The 16534-nt window shown below is 41.1% G+C and overlaps 2 protein-coding genes across 2 annotated transcripts; one reads left to right on the top strand and one right to left on the bottom strand.

Moving 5' to 3' along the window:
• The first annotated feature begins 3933 nt into the window (after positions 1-3933).
• On the top strand, positions 3934-9525 carry LOC125503619. The gene is made up of 4 exons (XM_048664338.1): positions 3934-4151; positions 8329-8430; positions 8484-8826; positions 8881-9525. Exons 1-4 carry the CDS (start codon positions 4122-4124, stop codon positions 8907-8909), a joined length of 504 nt encoding a protein of 167 aa, XP_048520295.1. The 5' UTR covers positions 3934-4121; the 3' UTR covers positions 8910-9525.
• Positions 9526-10138: 613 nt separating this feature from the next.
• Positions 10139-10991, bottom strand: LOC109542396 (nuclear migration protein nudC). Its single transcript, XM_048664337.1, has 3 exons — positions 10782-10991; positions 10644-10721; positions 10139-10579 (listed from the first exon to the last, which is right to left on the bottom strand). The coding sequence occupies exons 1-3, from the start codon at positions 10863-10865 to the stop codon at positions 10154-10156; spliced, it is 588 nt and encodes a 195-aa protein (XP_048520294.1). The 5' UTR covers positions 10866-10991; the 3' UTR covers positions 10139-10153.
• Positions 10992-16534: the final 5543 nt, after the last annotated feature.

Genomic DNA, 16534 nt, shown 5'->3' on the forward strand with positions numbered 1-16534 from the left:
CGGGCAGTTGAGTTTAGCTTTCCATTGCTAAAGTTGCGTCAATGGAACGCGCAAAATGCGTTTTTAGTGCACAAAACTTTTAAAAGTTAGAGAGTCAAGTGTCTTTTATAGGGTGTTCAAGTTTCAACTAACATTCATTCCATTTCTAAACCTGTGTTTATGGAGCACTCAAAAATCAGGTTAAAGTGCCATTTGAATGAAATTTCCAATTTCAAAAGTTAAGTGTCTTCTATAGGGTGTGCACAATTCAACTTGCCGCCTTCTCTGGGCTCGGAGTTAGGCATTTTTTAATAATCTTTGTCAAGATCTGTGTTTAACAGGACGTGCATAAATCAGGCACAAGGCAATTTGCAAATGCAGCAATCATGAGCAAGTAGTTGGTCCTTCGAGCCGCATATTTTACGAGTTTACCAGTTCTGAGGTTATCAAGTGCAGTTTGCACCCAGCCAGCATTTGCCCATTCAAGTTGGTCAATCCCAAAACACTAAACATGTTGCGCAATGTACGCACATTATGAGCGCACCGCAGGCATGCGGAAAAAACGATAAACTATCGAATCCAATTAATTCGAGTTTAATTGCATTGTGTGTTTGTGGTGTGTGAAGAGCCGAATTGTCAAAATTCGCTCGGCGACCATGAGCGGCGATTCCGTTATTGTTTTGCGAGAGATTTTGCGGCGTGTTCCTCGTTGCTTTCAACCCGGATTCGCAAAAGCTCGGACCGCAGCTTTACTGTTTTATATCTTTGGTCGAAAGCGAACAGGCGAATAGTTGATCCTTTGCATAAATAGCACGAGCGCATCCATCCATGTAATAGGCCTGATGGCTTTGAAACACTCACAGTCAACAATACAACTAATGCTGATATAAATTTCGTTTAAGTGTGGATATTTAAATGTTTACCACATATCTAATGTTCATTAGCCATTGTCTGCGTTCCTGCGACCGTCAACGTCGCTGCTAAACTCACTGGACCTCAACCACATATTCAGGTCAAGTCCGTCAGCAGACCTCGTACACATGTACATACACCTGATTTGTCTTTGAAAAAATCCGGGTTTAGGGTGGGTTATTTGAACCTTACCCTTCAAGCGAACCCCCTTGTTAATACTTCTTGGCTACAAACACCCTGCTCTGGCTGAAGATAACTGAAAAGCGGCTTCTCATAATGGGTTGACAACTCGCCTTGGATCCTCGACAATATATTGTCGTACTTGAGGCGAAAAATGAGCGCGCTATTTATTCAAGTGGCTGCGACGGCCGTGCTTCCAATAAATTATGCTTATGCAAAACCTTGCCGAACTATATTTATTATAATAAAATGCAACAGCCACTATTACCAATGCGCGCTTTATTCGCGGCAATCCATAGTGTTCGGATCTGGTGGTCGGGCAGGCCAATGCGCAATTCAAATGGCCGATTCGCCGAAACTGATGCACTTGCGAAGCTTAATTAAACATCGATCTTCATCGGAATGCATCGCACAAAAATATATCGATTTTGTACCGGATTTTGTTATGCAACCGACCAACAGCTATTACGTCACGTAATTAGCGGGAAATCACTAATTGCAATAATTGGGGATTTTATCTGTTGAATCCCACTTGAGTGCATCTGACAGCTTTTGACCATGTAAACTGTTTAAAAACAAACACTAGCCGCTTTGCTTCATAAGGTGGCTTGGCAGGCTCACTCACGCACCAAGCCACCAAAATCGACACCAAATTGATCGGTAAATGATTAACAACTGCGGAAGTGTTCCGCCCATGTCCCAGCCCGACCATCACAATTCGCAATGGGTTTTTTCTTCGTTCAATAGATCGCTCTAATTAGAACATTAACATACGTACGCGAGAGTCAAGGTTTCTGGGATGGGCACCGAAATTGATTCAATCAATTAACTAATTAATTAGAGCTTTGTTTCTACTCTTTGATGATTTCTTCCTCTTTTGCTTTCTATTTGAAAAGCCATGGTGACGTCGTCGGCACTTTATTGGCCAATAAAATATCAATCGGTCCTCCAGCCTTCGCTTAGTAATTGCCAGTTATCGATTAAGAAGGAAGTGATCGAGTATGGGATTTTTTTCCTTTAAATTCCCGGACTCATTTTTTACGAGAAAAGGCCGCTGCATGCGCGTAATCGACTGGCTTATGCTGACCGTAACCCGCAAATCGCTGAGTTATTGGCTCTTATGCAATTTATTGCCTCATATTGGGCCTGTGCAACCCTGTGCATTTTGAGGTGTTGGCGCACTAATACCAAAACGGCTTGTCGCTTCAATACAACGCGTCAACGCTCTTTATGATCTATTCGTCTTTGATTTACTGAAGAGACTATGACACACTAGGCATGGGTAACTCAGTGAATTTTGAAGAGTTGGCGCAGTGTTGTTAGAATGGCTTGGTGCGCCAACCCAACGCTGGCGCAGCACCTACTTGGAGTAAAACGTTACTCGTAAAAAATGTGGTAACCTTATTTTTTCAGGTGTTGAAGTTATAACTCATTAACCGATGCATTATAACTCATTAACTCAGAGAGCGGCAACAGCTCAACACAGTGCAACCCAGGCCTACGCCAGTAGTCAAATTTGCTCCAGTGACGTTCAAGATTTTCTCGTTTTTGAGCGATCAGAAAGGAGTTTGTTGCGAGGTAAAGTGGGGCGGAGATCTTTGAGGGCGACCGAAATATTTTTGGGCAAACACTAATCAATTGACAAGTTTACAGTGTTTCTGGCCTCGACATTGGTTCAAAAGAAGTTAAACCAAAGTTGCGCTAATAAAGAAAACAATTTCTGCCAACGCGAGTGAGAAGGCTTGATGCCGTATCGTGCATTGGAAAGAGCGCACTTTCTTCTCAGGATGGGAAACCCGAAAAACTCCCCTGGCCCCTAGATTGGTTTTTTCGAAAAACCAGTGTCGTGCCCGCAGGGCTCGGCCCAACAAATACATTAGACAGTTCGGACTGTCGAAGTTGTGCAAAACCCTTCGGGCACGACGCTGGCTTAGAGCCAAAAACCCTCGGATTGGATTTAGGCCTGGGCTACTCAGTAAGTTTTCAGGCTTTGGCGCAGTGCGGGTGTTGTAACGCATTAACCGATGGGTTATAACTCGTTAACGCACAGAGCAGCAGTGTTGCCTAGACCTATGACTTTTTACTCAGAAAACCCGGAAATTCCGGATGTTTTTCGAATTGAATCTGAAAATACTGGCCAGACCAAACAAAATGGTAGTTTTATCAATTCGACTAGCATTTGATTATCTTATAGTTTTTAAAGTTAAAGGCTCCTGTTCATGCTCAAATGTGATTACCTCTGTTTACATAAGCATGCAGCAAATGACCGAAATTGTCTTCATCGAATGGGTTCCGCACATCGTTGACCCTGTGGGCTAGTGTGTAAAAAAAGGTGTTGTTTATGAATGTGCAAAATGCGGGCATTGTATTGGTACCCATGTGGCGTAATCCGCTTCGATACTGACAGAACCCGCTATTGTGCAACGCCGGAATTTTTTTGCCATGACAATGAGGAACCAACCAACCAAGCAGACGTGCGGCTCGAAACGTAGCGACTCTGTGCGGAAAACTGATCAGCCACCATCACACCAATTAGATCATGTTCGATTGCGTCCAGAGCTGAGAAAAACCCACTATGACCAATGTCCGGGACCGTAAGGTGACATAAAACGAAACAGCTCGAATTCCCAGATTAAATTAGCACAGATCCGGAAACCCGCAAGTGAGGCTTCGTCTGGTACTTTTACGTTGCCGGCTTGCACAAAAACGGATGCCAATTATTTCGTTTTGCTTGGTCCACACCCGATGGGAGTTTTGAGCAATCGGAGAGCAAAGGGATTGTTGAAGAACCCGAAGTTTTTCAGCCAAGGTTCTACTCGAACCGGCAACGCGGGCGCGACGCTCTCCAGTACCACGACGGTACCCGGAGGTTACTTAAGACGAGTTGCAATCGGCGCTGGTTCAGTAACGGCAGCACCTTTCGCGCCTATCGAGCGCCAGAGCGTCGCAAACGGTTCCGAACACGAGTCGAAGAGAGTGGTGTGTAGTGGATGGTATTCCTAGACGAAGGTACCTCTTGTTGATCCTCCAAGTCTACTCAATCTAGCAGAATGGATAATCAGAGTTTTGTCCCGGATAGCGTAAGTGTCTTCAGTGGTAAACATGTTCTTGTACAAAATTCAAATTATTTTCTCGATGGTTTGTTGCCTCCTTCGAAATATAACGGAACACTGACTTACATTTCGGGGCGTTCACCATTTGAAGATCCTCAAAAGAAGAGCTCTAGACACCCGAAAGTTAAAAAAGGATCGCCAAACATTTGAAATTTCCGGCGAAAAAGTCGTATTTGCTTGCAGACATTGCAAAACGGATTTTTCATGCTGAATCGGCACCGAAGAATGGGGCGATTTTTCCGCATTTTCGAAGGCTAGACGGGCAGGAGAAAAAGCAAAAAAATGGAACAATAGGTTTCGTAATAGCTGTAATGTTGCCTCAGCCACCACCATTCTCGATTTGCTAAAAAGCCAGAAAGGTCGGCAAAGCATATCATTGTGTTTGTACAATGCGCGCCAATTAGCCCACGATATTCGCCCGATTTGCATTCCATTAATTAATAACTGGGCCGTAAACTTGGGGCCCCCATCTAGATTAAAATCGATGCTAAATCGCGATTGCTTAACGCAATTAAGAGAAACCGAGCCCAGCAATAGCACTAGTCAATCAAAGGAAAAGTTGCAGTTTTCAACAAAAAATCCCACATACACAAGAACTCGCCTAAGAATGCAACCCTTTGTCTTTCACAGGTAAAACAGTGAAATGAACGAAGTAGAAATAGAAACTAAACGCGAATCCAATCAACATCCTCACGTTTACTTCGACCCGAAACAATAGATTGTGTTGTGTTTGTGTTGATGTTTATGCATTACACAATTTCGGCGCGTTTCGAGCAAAATTAGATAAGACACACGCCGGCTCATCAAGGTGAACGCTTTTATATTGTAGTTCTAATAATAATAATAACAACAACAAAAATAATAATTGTTGTAAATGGTTGCTGTGACCTATTTCGGTCGGAACGAACATCGTGTCGGTTCAGTTTCAGTCAAAGGTGGTTCTTGCAACAACTTGATGAAATTTTCGTTGTTTATCCCAGTCCAACTCGGACATGAGGTCTACCTTGTCGCCTACGAAACCCACAAGAAATCTAGCGCAATAAATAATTTCATCTGATCGGCAAGCAACACCTGAGGTCGCTTCTTTGTCCAATTAGCTTCTCCTCCAGCTGGTGGCGTTTGCAAGCAAACACTCAGTGCATAAATTACTTAACCGAGCAGCTCTAGTCAATGAATCAGACTTTGTCCGGTTGTGTCAACTTGCGGAAGGCTAAGAAAAACCCATTTCGAATTCCTTTCTTGCTTCGCAGCGCATGTATGTATGCATGGTTATGGCACGAGACCTTATTGCCCATTCATTGGTTTGGCCGCACTAAAATAGCCAACTACTGTTGACCTTTGGCGCAATGCACATTCTTTTCGTTAATCACTAGTGAAGTTAATTAACTCAGCCACTATAATCTGCCCCAAGTGTTTTGGCAGTGACGCAATAATCAGCGTTCTTTTTCTATTACTTGTTCTCCGAGCGAGAGAAATTGGTGCAAGTCGTGGAAGAATATTGACATTTTTGAGTTGATTTGCTCAGTGCTGAACTCTAAGCAACTGATGACGTCAGACAGTGTAGGCCAATTTTAAATTGTAACAGTGCAATGTAGATCAAATCAGGTTGCGATTAATGAAAATGGACCACAAAATGACTACCAGAAGTGAGAAGAAAGGGCGAAAATTGCATAACAATCTTCAAACTATTTCACAAACGCATTGGAAAAAAAAAGAAAATATTCTACCAAAACATTAGTGTTGAACAAAAACAAGACAAAATAAACATTAATTATGGGATAATTCGCGAAAGTAGGAATAAAAGAAAACCCCAACCAGAAACGCATATTTAGGCCTCTTGGGACGAGGAATAAGAAATAGCAGAGGCGAAATGCTGATAGATTATGCTAGCGAAGAAACCTGTGTCTAATAAACACGTATAAAAAAACCACAAGGCCCTGGACCTGGTAAAGTCTAGACGAAAATGTAAGGATCTAACCAGTCAGTGCTAAACACGATAAACATGGCAGCGACCACAGGATGTCGAGGGCGAAAATAAGAATTAACACACAAAAACCAAGAAGGAAACTGATAATCAGTACTTGAAAATAAAAGAATATAGGGTGAAGATGATGAAACACGCGGAGATCGTTCACGAACACATGCAGGGGAACAAGATTCGGACATAGACACCATAAACAAGAAACCTACTAAAAGCAGCTGAGGCAATAATACCGAATAAAAAAACCCCGAACTACAACCAAGTCAGGAAACTCATCAACTAGTTAAAGAACGAACAAGAAGTCTAAACTATAGGCAGAAATGAACGAAAGAAAACCACAAATAACAAAGTTATTAAATGACGACGGAGAAGAGGTTCCTCAGGGGGAAGAACTAACAAGAACAGGGGAAAAATATTATAAATCACTTTACGAGGCTAAGAAAACACCTTCACCAGCAAAAGAAGAAAAAATAGGGCCACAAATGTAGGATGCGAAGAAATGAACTATAAACTAAGGAGTTTAAGTACAAGCTCGATAACTATAAACCAATAAATTGGATCCATATCAACCCAGGCAATAAGTGGATTTTAGACCAGGCTACAGTACTATGAACCACTTACAAACCGCAAAAACACCAACAGGAAAAGCAAATGAATACAATACAACACACCTTATAAAGGATATTAATTCTTGTTGAAGAAGCCAAATTTCCCAAGTGATTACCTACTCTTCAACAGAAAACCGCATAAAGTCAGCACCTGGGAGTGTTTCATTGATGTTCTTTCGGTTAAAACCACGACGTAACCGATGCCCTTAAACTTTCTCGGCTCGAGAGTGATTATCTAACAATGCGAAATCACAGATACATTTCAAGAGCGCTTTCACATGCTGAAGACGGCCATGGTGTGGCTGCAGTCTTGCAGAAATCAAAGTGTGCAACCATCTTCGTTTTCTCCGCATTGACCACCGAAAATCGGCTTTAAACCCAATGACGAGGACGCTCACTATTGCTCAAGCCGTAGGCAACCGTGTGTTTTTCTTGAACATGTCCACCAAACAGAATCGAGTTTGGCACGTAAAACCCACATCTCCTACAAAAGTCACCAGGATGTAAACCAGTCCTGTGGTGAGGCCCGAATAGCTGGGTTTCCCAATTCTCGGAATTCCGGCAAAATAATTCGTGGATTTTTACCGTTTGATCTCGAAGACGCCAAAACATTCGCTATACTCATTTATTAATCACATATGATAAAGGGAAACGATGTCGGAGAACCGTAAACAACATCGTCAATGATCGACCGCATCAATATTCATCAGGCAAGGTCGTTCGTTCGGGGACTCAGAAATTTGGGCGAAAAACAGGTGCTAATTCTCTGGGCAATGTCGGATTAACTAGGAGGAAATGCCCGATCGTTTCCCAGTAGGCAACACTTGACCTTAACAGTCCTAACGAGTCAGCAGGGAAGTTGGTCACGTTTTTTCGGCTGAAATCTTGCATGTTTGCACGATCGTCGAATTCAGACACATTTTGCAATAAGACTAACCTTCCGGATTGCACAAGAACCACTTCAATATCACCGGCATAATTTATGATAATTCGTGTGAATTTGAACTTTGAATGCGAAAATTCGCTCAACCAAGGCCGGACCTAACAGGAGCATCTGATACAGTCACAACCAGATAGCTGTTGACCCTGCCGGCCTGCCTGTCCATTGACGCATCTTGTACAATCATACAAAACAATGTCGTTGGATTCAAGACCATTTCGGCGTCAAAAACGCCTTAAACAGACCGCAAACCATCAGGAAGTGTTTATGGGAATTCTATTGTCGAGCTAATCCGTTTACAAGAACGAACGTCTCCAAATGGAGTGAATATCATTAAACCAGCCAGCAACAATTCCCACTTGTATTGAAATTGTTCGTTTGAGTGTCACACACAGAAAATTACCGCTTTGCGGGCAAAAATCAGGTGTTTTGGTTTTACTCAAACAGATCGCTGCCCACGTGCCAATCAATATAATTACAAATTCCAACTGGATTAAAAAACCACATCAGTCTTCCTAGTTGCGAAACAAGTTCTTGCAAGCCATGAGCAAGTCCAAACACTTCCTGAACCACAAAATTACGCAACGATTATCGGTTATTTGCTTGGAATTCCAGATCCCCGCAGATCTCGACAAGAGTTGGCACATTCCCAGACCCACACTAGCTCGAAGCTCCCACAGTTCGCAGGGCTCCACGTCCAGCAATAACAGCAGCCAGGTAAGTAACTGCTCAGAAATCCAATAGGGAGACTCACGAATGATTCCTCTCAGAGTGCCAAATCAGGCTCGCAATTGCTGACAGCGACCAATCTAGCCCAGATTCATCAGGATGAAGAGAAGCTTAGTGCTCGCGACATCAACATCCAGTACTATCTGGATCAGGCGAACAAAACCAGCGAACTGATCGCCGCTCTGCCCAAAGCGTGCAAACAGCCCGAACCCGACAACGTTTCGATAGCAAGTTCCATGCACTTCACCGTGGTCAACATGAATTCGCGACCACCCCGGGTACCGAAGAGGAGCTGCTGTCGAAAGCACCAGCTTACCATCTTGGTACTCAGCATGTCCGCCCTATTCACCATTGGAATACTGGCCGCCATTTACGTAATGGAAAGTGAGTAAGTTGCTATTGAGTCCTCAACTTTCTAACCGAACATGTTTGTTACAGTGAGGGCTCGCGACCAAAGAAGATACTGACCCCAGCCAAATAATCCCAGTAGTTTAAGTGGAGAAGCAATCCAGCAGTGGCATTACTTAAATGAAGATCTACTGATTAGTGTGCGCCCCAGTGTCATCAACTAGGTTATTCCAAATAGTTCCAAATAGTATGTGCCATCTTACACTGTTCTTGTGAATGACTGCAAGCCAAGCCCTCATTGTTAGAAACCAGAACGTCCAACTTGCCACTGCGGCTTTCAATCATTCACAAAGACACTGTTCTCAACACGCACCTGCCGGCCTTTAATCACTGCCTTTTTCTTTAAAATTTAAACTACAAGCGCAACTACACTTAAAAACTTCTTAGTTACTAGTTTTTAAGCAGTTTACGTTACAAGTAGCCGAAATACAAACAGGGAGTAGGAGTCCGCTTGTTGGACCAATAGTGGGGAATCTCCCAGTGAAATGTATGTAAAAACCCACCCTCTTGTTTATATACAGAGCGTTGGTGGCTACACAGACAGTGTTCCTGTGATACTTAGGTAAAACATCGATGTAGGGACTTTTTAGCTTAATTGTACAGTATTTATAATTATTTATGTATCAGGGCTGCCATGTAGCAGAATTCTGGAAAGTAATTAGATAGTGAAATCGACAGTGACTTTTTTTGAAACCTGCAAAATTCCTCCTTAACAAGCAAAGAAAAAATTGACCGTCTTTGTAAACTTTTCCTCATTAGGAGCTACACTCACTACAAGTCTTCGCAATTTTTCTAGGTGTTTACAAAGTGTTTCATTTCAACATTGACGCTCTGGGCTTTTTAAACTGAAACAAACTGAAAAAACGACAAGTCTTCTACTGGCTAGAGATTTGGTGGCTTTATTACTAGAAAAGCTCTCAAGTTTCTTAAATTTCGTGCAATTCTTTCAGGAAAGTTTGGCCTTAAAACGTGTAATTATGAATCAAAAACATAACTTTCTTTTTACTAGTCAATAGATCAAGCTGTTTAGCATCTTTCCTTTTTTTGTGTGTTGTGAACCTTTCAAGCAAATCGACATTTTATCACAGACTTGTTTGGACAGGCGACTAGAAGGGTCTTTGCCCAGACTAGAATCCAAGCTTTTACATAAAAGTCGTCCAGAATGGACAGTTTTTACAAATCCTCAGTGTTGCCCCGAATAAAATATCACCTATACTTAGCCAAAAACATTGGTAAAGATTAACTGAAGCGTTTGTAAAGAAAAAACGTAGATCCATAATTTGGTGGCTGTTAAACAGCCAGATTAGGACCCAGTAAGACCAGCATCGAGGAAAAACCTGGCAACCTTACTTAACCCAAAGATGCCAATTCCCGAGCAAAGCAAACTAACACTCACCTCAATATCCTGCAGAGTTTGCGTCCATTTGTACTTATCCAAGTCGCACCCATTGCCACTGTTGGGCTTCAGCTTGCCCTTCTCCGACTCGTCCTCTTCCTCCTCAACTGGCTCAGCAGCACTGCTCTTCTTATCATCAATCTCCTTCTGGAGCCTTTCGGCCTCAACATCCGTGAGCTCGGTAATCTCTGCAGGCTTTACACTCTCCTCTTTCTGTTGCTGTTCGACCAGCTTCGCCTTCTTGGCTTGCTCTTTCTCACGCTTAGCTTTCAATTCAGCTTCGTGTTGGGCGCAGCTAATCTCCTCCTGGCGCCTGAAGGTGTTCATCACCAGCTGCAATCAATACAAACAGTGAAAATTCTGGTTGCAAAACTAACCTAGCATTTCTTTAACTGACCTTTTCCCAGTCGCCTCTGCTTCCACCGGTGAAAAAGTCAGTCTTTCGACCGAGGAAGCTCACGAAGGTGTCCAGGAGCTGAAACAGACGAGATTAGTGGGCTTTTTTGGTGAGTAACAGTGTTTGGGGGTCCAGTACCTGGTGGGCACCTTCAGGATGATGTTGGGCGATGGTAAGAAACAACGAGTCGAATTGTTCAGTCTTGTTGGTATCCCCGCTCATTTTTGTGGCCGAAAATTAGCAAAATTCAGTTAAAGTTCATAGAAAACCCGAAAACTTCGATACAAACTTCGCCGCAAAGACTGTTATGGCTATCCACTTCTGGCTTCTGACATGAATTGACAAATGGCAGAGTAGAGATGTAAGGTTCGGTGGATGAGTGAAGAGGTGACAACGTTGCGAAGAAGTCTGTATGCGGTGGAATATTTAATCAATACTGAGGTTAGCTGGACTTGGCTGAAGATGGCGTCGCCAGTAGAAACCCGGGCGACAATTTTTTTCTATTAAAGAAAATGTATACGAATGTTTTTTCCTGGAAGCCCACCAGGCTAAAACGAAAACTATTATAAGGAATTGCATCTAATGATCTGACCCAAGTTTTTTGGTAGTGACGCAATAACTATCGTTATGTTTCTATTACTTATTCACCGAGCCAGATGGAGTTTTGATACTTTCAACGTGTTTTATTAAATAAATGGTCACAATTCGCGAAAGAATTAAATAATTTTCATATTATTGATTTGATTTCTTGGCGATTGTTGGCAGTTTCTGTGAAGTTTTCATTCAATTTACCGATACATTTTCTAGTTGTATGTGTGTTTAATACGCTTAAGGACCAGAACTGCACAATTGACGCAAATTACTAACGAAACTAAAAAAAATGAGAAACTGAAGAATCTGAAATGGTGACGTCAGTGCCAAATGAATTGGGCAGACTGTATAATTCAAGTGATCCTAAAAACGAAACCTTTGTAGCAAAGACAAAAAATTCGGCTGTTTGCCTAAAGGGCTGGAGCGAAGCAGTCAAGAACATAATGAAAATTAATAAATAATGTTCCTAGATAACCTGGGGGGCTCGCAATGTGATATGGAGGCTTATTTGAACGCTACGTGCAAGGGGAAAAGTTCCCCACTAAACACAGGGTTGGCTAATCTTTCGCCACGACTGAATGGCCGCGGAAATCAAGCATGAATTGTGTAAACCTGGGGAATTTCCATTTTTATTTTTACACACACAAAAGCACAACATTTTTGAATGCGTTCCATCTTATTCCACAGATGGCAGAATCCGGGGCCGCTTCGTCGAGTCTGCATGTTTAGCATTATCCAGGTCGTTACGATGTGGGGAAATATATAGAAAAATTGAGCCCGACGCGAAATACGCCGGAATATTATGTTTAAATTGATTTTTCTAGCCGGAATGGAATGGAATAGAATCGCGGGAATATTCAACCAAGTGCAGCCATTAGGGATCGTTCGTCCAGCTCGTGCAATGTACCGTGACTTAGCAGTGGCTCTAATGGCACAACCTGCCTTCTGCTTAATGTGGCATATTCTGGTAAATCTTCCAGAACATGCGAATGGAAAAAGCATGAAAACCCACATTTCCCCAAAAAATGTCTTAGGGCAGCCTGATCGATCGCCTGATCTAAACCATCTAGACTTTTTAAGCAGCGGACCATGGGCAATCCTGATAGAAAATCAACAGGACGAGTCAGTTTAAACCGATTAACGATTAAATGGGGAAGTTTATTTGGACTTTTTGTATGAAAAGACACTACAAACTCACATAAGAGGCGTGAAGTACTTGTGAGGAAATACTGAAATCAGATGAATAAGGAGACAATAACTGGGCCTGCTGGATCGCCTGATCTAAACCATCTAGACTTTTTGGAACAATGGGGGAACATATGTGTTATTCCTATTTCAATGAATTGAGGTATGGAATCAATAAGCGATTGTCGAACAACAAAGTGATTTAAGGGTGTAAGAATTGGCTGGGAAAATCGGATGGAATAACTTAGCGATGAATGGGGACGCCTTACGAGAAACCGAACTTAAAAGTGACAGAAACTTCGGGCCAAGGTTAAGATTTATGGCAGAAATCCGCCATCGAGTAGTGTTACTTTCGAGCCTTTTGGCCATAATTCCGGGGCAACGGCTCAATTCCGCAGCGGCTTTACATCGTTTTTAATGTCTTCGTCGGCACGGATTATGCTAAACTCGTAACGGATGATCCATTTTAAAGGACTCCGGCCGACACTGCTCGTAAATTCGGTTATCGCGCTTTTTGCGACTTGAAGCCAATCAGTTGTTGCATGAGGGTTTGGAGTGTTACAATGCACAAGGAAAAACGAGGAAATTTGAATATTTCCATTACCATCATGAATAAACGCGCCCACGAGCTTTGATGTTAATACAGTTAAGTGTCTTGGCACTTTGACAAACTGCTTCCTCGACGATACAAAAGGAAAGCGTGGAACTCTCGTAGAGAGAAGCGCGTTTCTGTCTGATTTTCTCTTGTTTTCGTACGCCAGCCGGCTTGTGGCCAATTTACTCCGAAGACGGCCAGAACTGGATAAGTGAGAAACACTTTGCTGAATCCTACCAACATTCAACATTATTATATACATATGCAGGGTGACAAAAGAACAAAGATTTTCTATTGGAAATTCTACTGTCCAAGAAGTACAAACCAAGTCACAACCAAGTGGCTCCAGAGACAGAAATTTAATGGATTTAAGCCGGGAGAACGGGGCGGCTAAGCCACAAGTCTTTCTCAATTGGAAAAACATTGCTTGGATGATCTCGCACAACACTAAAATGAAGCCCCGTTGTGCTTGTACCATAAGAAGAAACAATTAAAAACACAAAAATTACGAAAAAACTATTTCTTGGGGGCTATTCTTCGGGGATAGATACATCTCTGTAGAAAGGATGTTATATTGGCACCCTGTATTCAAATATTCGCATCGAAAACCGACTTGCAACGACTTCAATTGGTCTCCCCAATGGGACTTTCATTGGCTTGATTCGGCCTGACCTTTTAAACCTCGAGGACTCCCAGGGCCCGAAATGCCTAATTAATATGTGAATTACCTTCCGAGTGTCCCAAAAGAACGATCTAATATGCGCACATTTCCACTCGAGGAAAAGGGGGGAGGAAAATTGCCCACTGGGGCGTTTTGGATCAATATATCACACGCCACTATGTGCATTTTTGGAATGTTCATAACTTTTAACCTCGGGCAATAAGCAAGTTCAAATTTGCACAGTTTATGGCCAAAACCTAAATCTAAACCTTCGCCAAATTCAAATCAAATCGCATCAAGCCCGAATTTTTCCCGACTTGATAAATCTTGGTCTCAACATTAACACTTCCGCAAATCAACGCCATGCGCTTGACAAATTAATAACTTCTAACCCAGAACATACATCGACTTGAAATTTTTACAGTCTGTAGAAGATACTTAGGTCTAATTGCGATGAAAGTTTCATCCAAATTGCATTAAATGCTGATTTTTACCCAATCTGTAAACGCTGATCTGCGAATGGATTATTAGAATTCCCTCAACCGTACGTTCTTATTGAAAAATCACAACTTATCCACTGGGAAACTTCACAGTTCACTAAAGACACTTCGACAAAAAATCCCTGAAAATGTGAAYTCAATTAAATTAAATCCTGATTAGTCTAAGAATGAAGGATTTYCACAACGGCACGSTCCCATTAAAAAATTCGCAACTTGCAACCTACAGCAAGTAGAAACTWGAAACTTTCACGGTCTGGAGCAAACAGTTAAATYWTAGAAACCTGAAACTATCAATTAAATCTCACTGAATCCTAAMTTTTTGCAACTTTGCAAAGAAGTGATCGATTTTGCAAAACTGCACCACCCATTTTTCGTATTTGCAACTACCAASCTCGAACAAGTAGAAACTTGAAACTTTCACCGTCGAAACAAAACAATTCAATCTGGTAACCCGRAAAATTTCGTTCAAATATCACTTAGTCTTGATTTTTACRAACTTGTAAATTCTGGCMACCCAATTTCACCCAACCRCAGGCACMTATTTAAAAATTCGAAATTTCCAACTCAAAGAAAATAAAAACTTGAAACTTTCACAGTCTACAGCAGGTAWGYRAAGCTGCAAAGCCCGAAAATTCCTGTCAAATCGCGCTAAATWATAATTTGTAGAAACTTTGTACACTCTGACCCATATATGACCGATTTMAAATATTTTCTCATTTCCTTGCAAAAATTCCCCACTTTCTAGTTAGAGCGAGTAGAAACTTGAAACTTCCACAGTTTATAAAAGACATCCGAATATAAAAAGTAGGAAAATTTCATGCACATGGAACCAAATCTTGACCTTTAGAAGCTCTGGAAATTTTGGCCTGACAATGAACGATTTACACAACTACACGCTCTCCTTTAAACATTAAAAACTCCCAACCTAAAGCAATTAGAAACATTGACTTTGTAACACTTTAGAGCAAGCGATTTATACCCTGAAAATTCGAATTAATTCTCATTTAAATTGTGATTTTTACAATTATTTTGACCAGAGAATGGACGACTTCAACTAACTATAGGCACACATTTAAAACTTCGTAACTTCCAACACAGAGCAAGTAAAAAATGGCAATTTTTCACAGTCTAAAGGAAAAAATTGAACCTGCAAACCCTGGAATTTTCACTCAAATCGCCCGGAATCTGATTTTTATTCGCTTTATAAACTCTGTCCCATATATGAGCGATTTTGCAAAACTGCATACTTGCGTTCAAAATTTTCCAAAATTCTACTTAGAACGAGTAGAAAGTTGAAAACTTTCACAGTTTACAAAAACCACCTGCATATAAGAGCCCCTTTGAGTTCTATTCAAATCGCACTAAATCTTCATTTTTACAAACGTTGGAAATTCTGACTTTGAAATTTTCCAGTTTAGAGCAAATAATTGAATGTGAAACACTGAAAGTTTTCGTTAAACCAGAGCGAACCCTGATTATCAATAAAATCTGCCCTAAAAATCTTCAGTTTCACAGCACTGTAGAGTATGGAAACACTTGAAGCTTTGACCGTCTAAAGAAAACACTTCATACTAAAAGCCCTGGAAATGTCAATAAAACCGATCTGAATCCTGAATTCCAAAATTTCTACACTCTATTGTCTCCAAAAAAAAGTCTCCATAATAATTTTAAAGGGAATTAAATTCAAATCAGATATTTTTGCCAAAAACGCCAAATCCGTATCGTCGGTTGCCTATCCCGATTGTGACGTAGCAGGTCATATCAACAAAGTGTCTCGTGTCTATTTTGTTGTTTTCGCAGCTTTGTTTTATTATTTAAGTTATTGTGCTTATCACTATTTTATTGATTATTATTATTATCTTGCATAATGGAAAATAGTGACGTGTTGACATGACAAAATTGGTCAAGCCGTTTCGGAGGAGTATGGTAACTAAAACTGTTGCAGTTAGTAATAGTTATTATAGTAGAATTTTATATATATAGATTTACCTAATTTAAACCAATACAGACAGATTACTATATTGAGGAGAGTGTAACTAATAATGATTTTACGGATTTTTACTTACGCTACTGCTTTGACACCCTTAAATTCGGCTGAATTAAAGCGTTATTCGTTTTTTTAAAATTCGGTAACCATAAAAATATGTACACATGGTAAATTGTTTGTTGCCGCTTTAAGGATTCCTTGTGAAGCGATTTTTTAGTTTAACACAAACTATAAATCATTTAAATCGATAAAATAATTAACGAAACACAACTACACGAACTAAACACTATGCACAGAACGTAAACAATCCGCCATTTATATGACCAGAGACGTCACAACCAATAGGATTGCGTTTTAGAGATTCATGAATAA

Source organism: Dendroctonus ponderosae, unplaced genomic scaffold (genome assembly GCF_020466585.1).
Source record: "Dendroctonus ponderosae isolate FM_Combo_2020 unplaced genomic scaffold, Dpon_F_20191213v2 Dpon_F_20191213_204, whole genome shotgun sequence".
Classification (NCBI taxonomy): domain Eukaryota; kingdom Metazoa; phylum Arthropoda; class Insecta; order Coleoptera; family Curculionidae; genus Dendroctonus; species Dendroctonus ponderosae.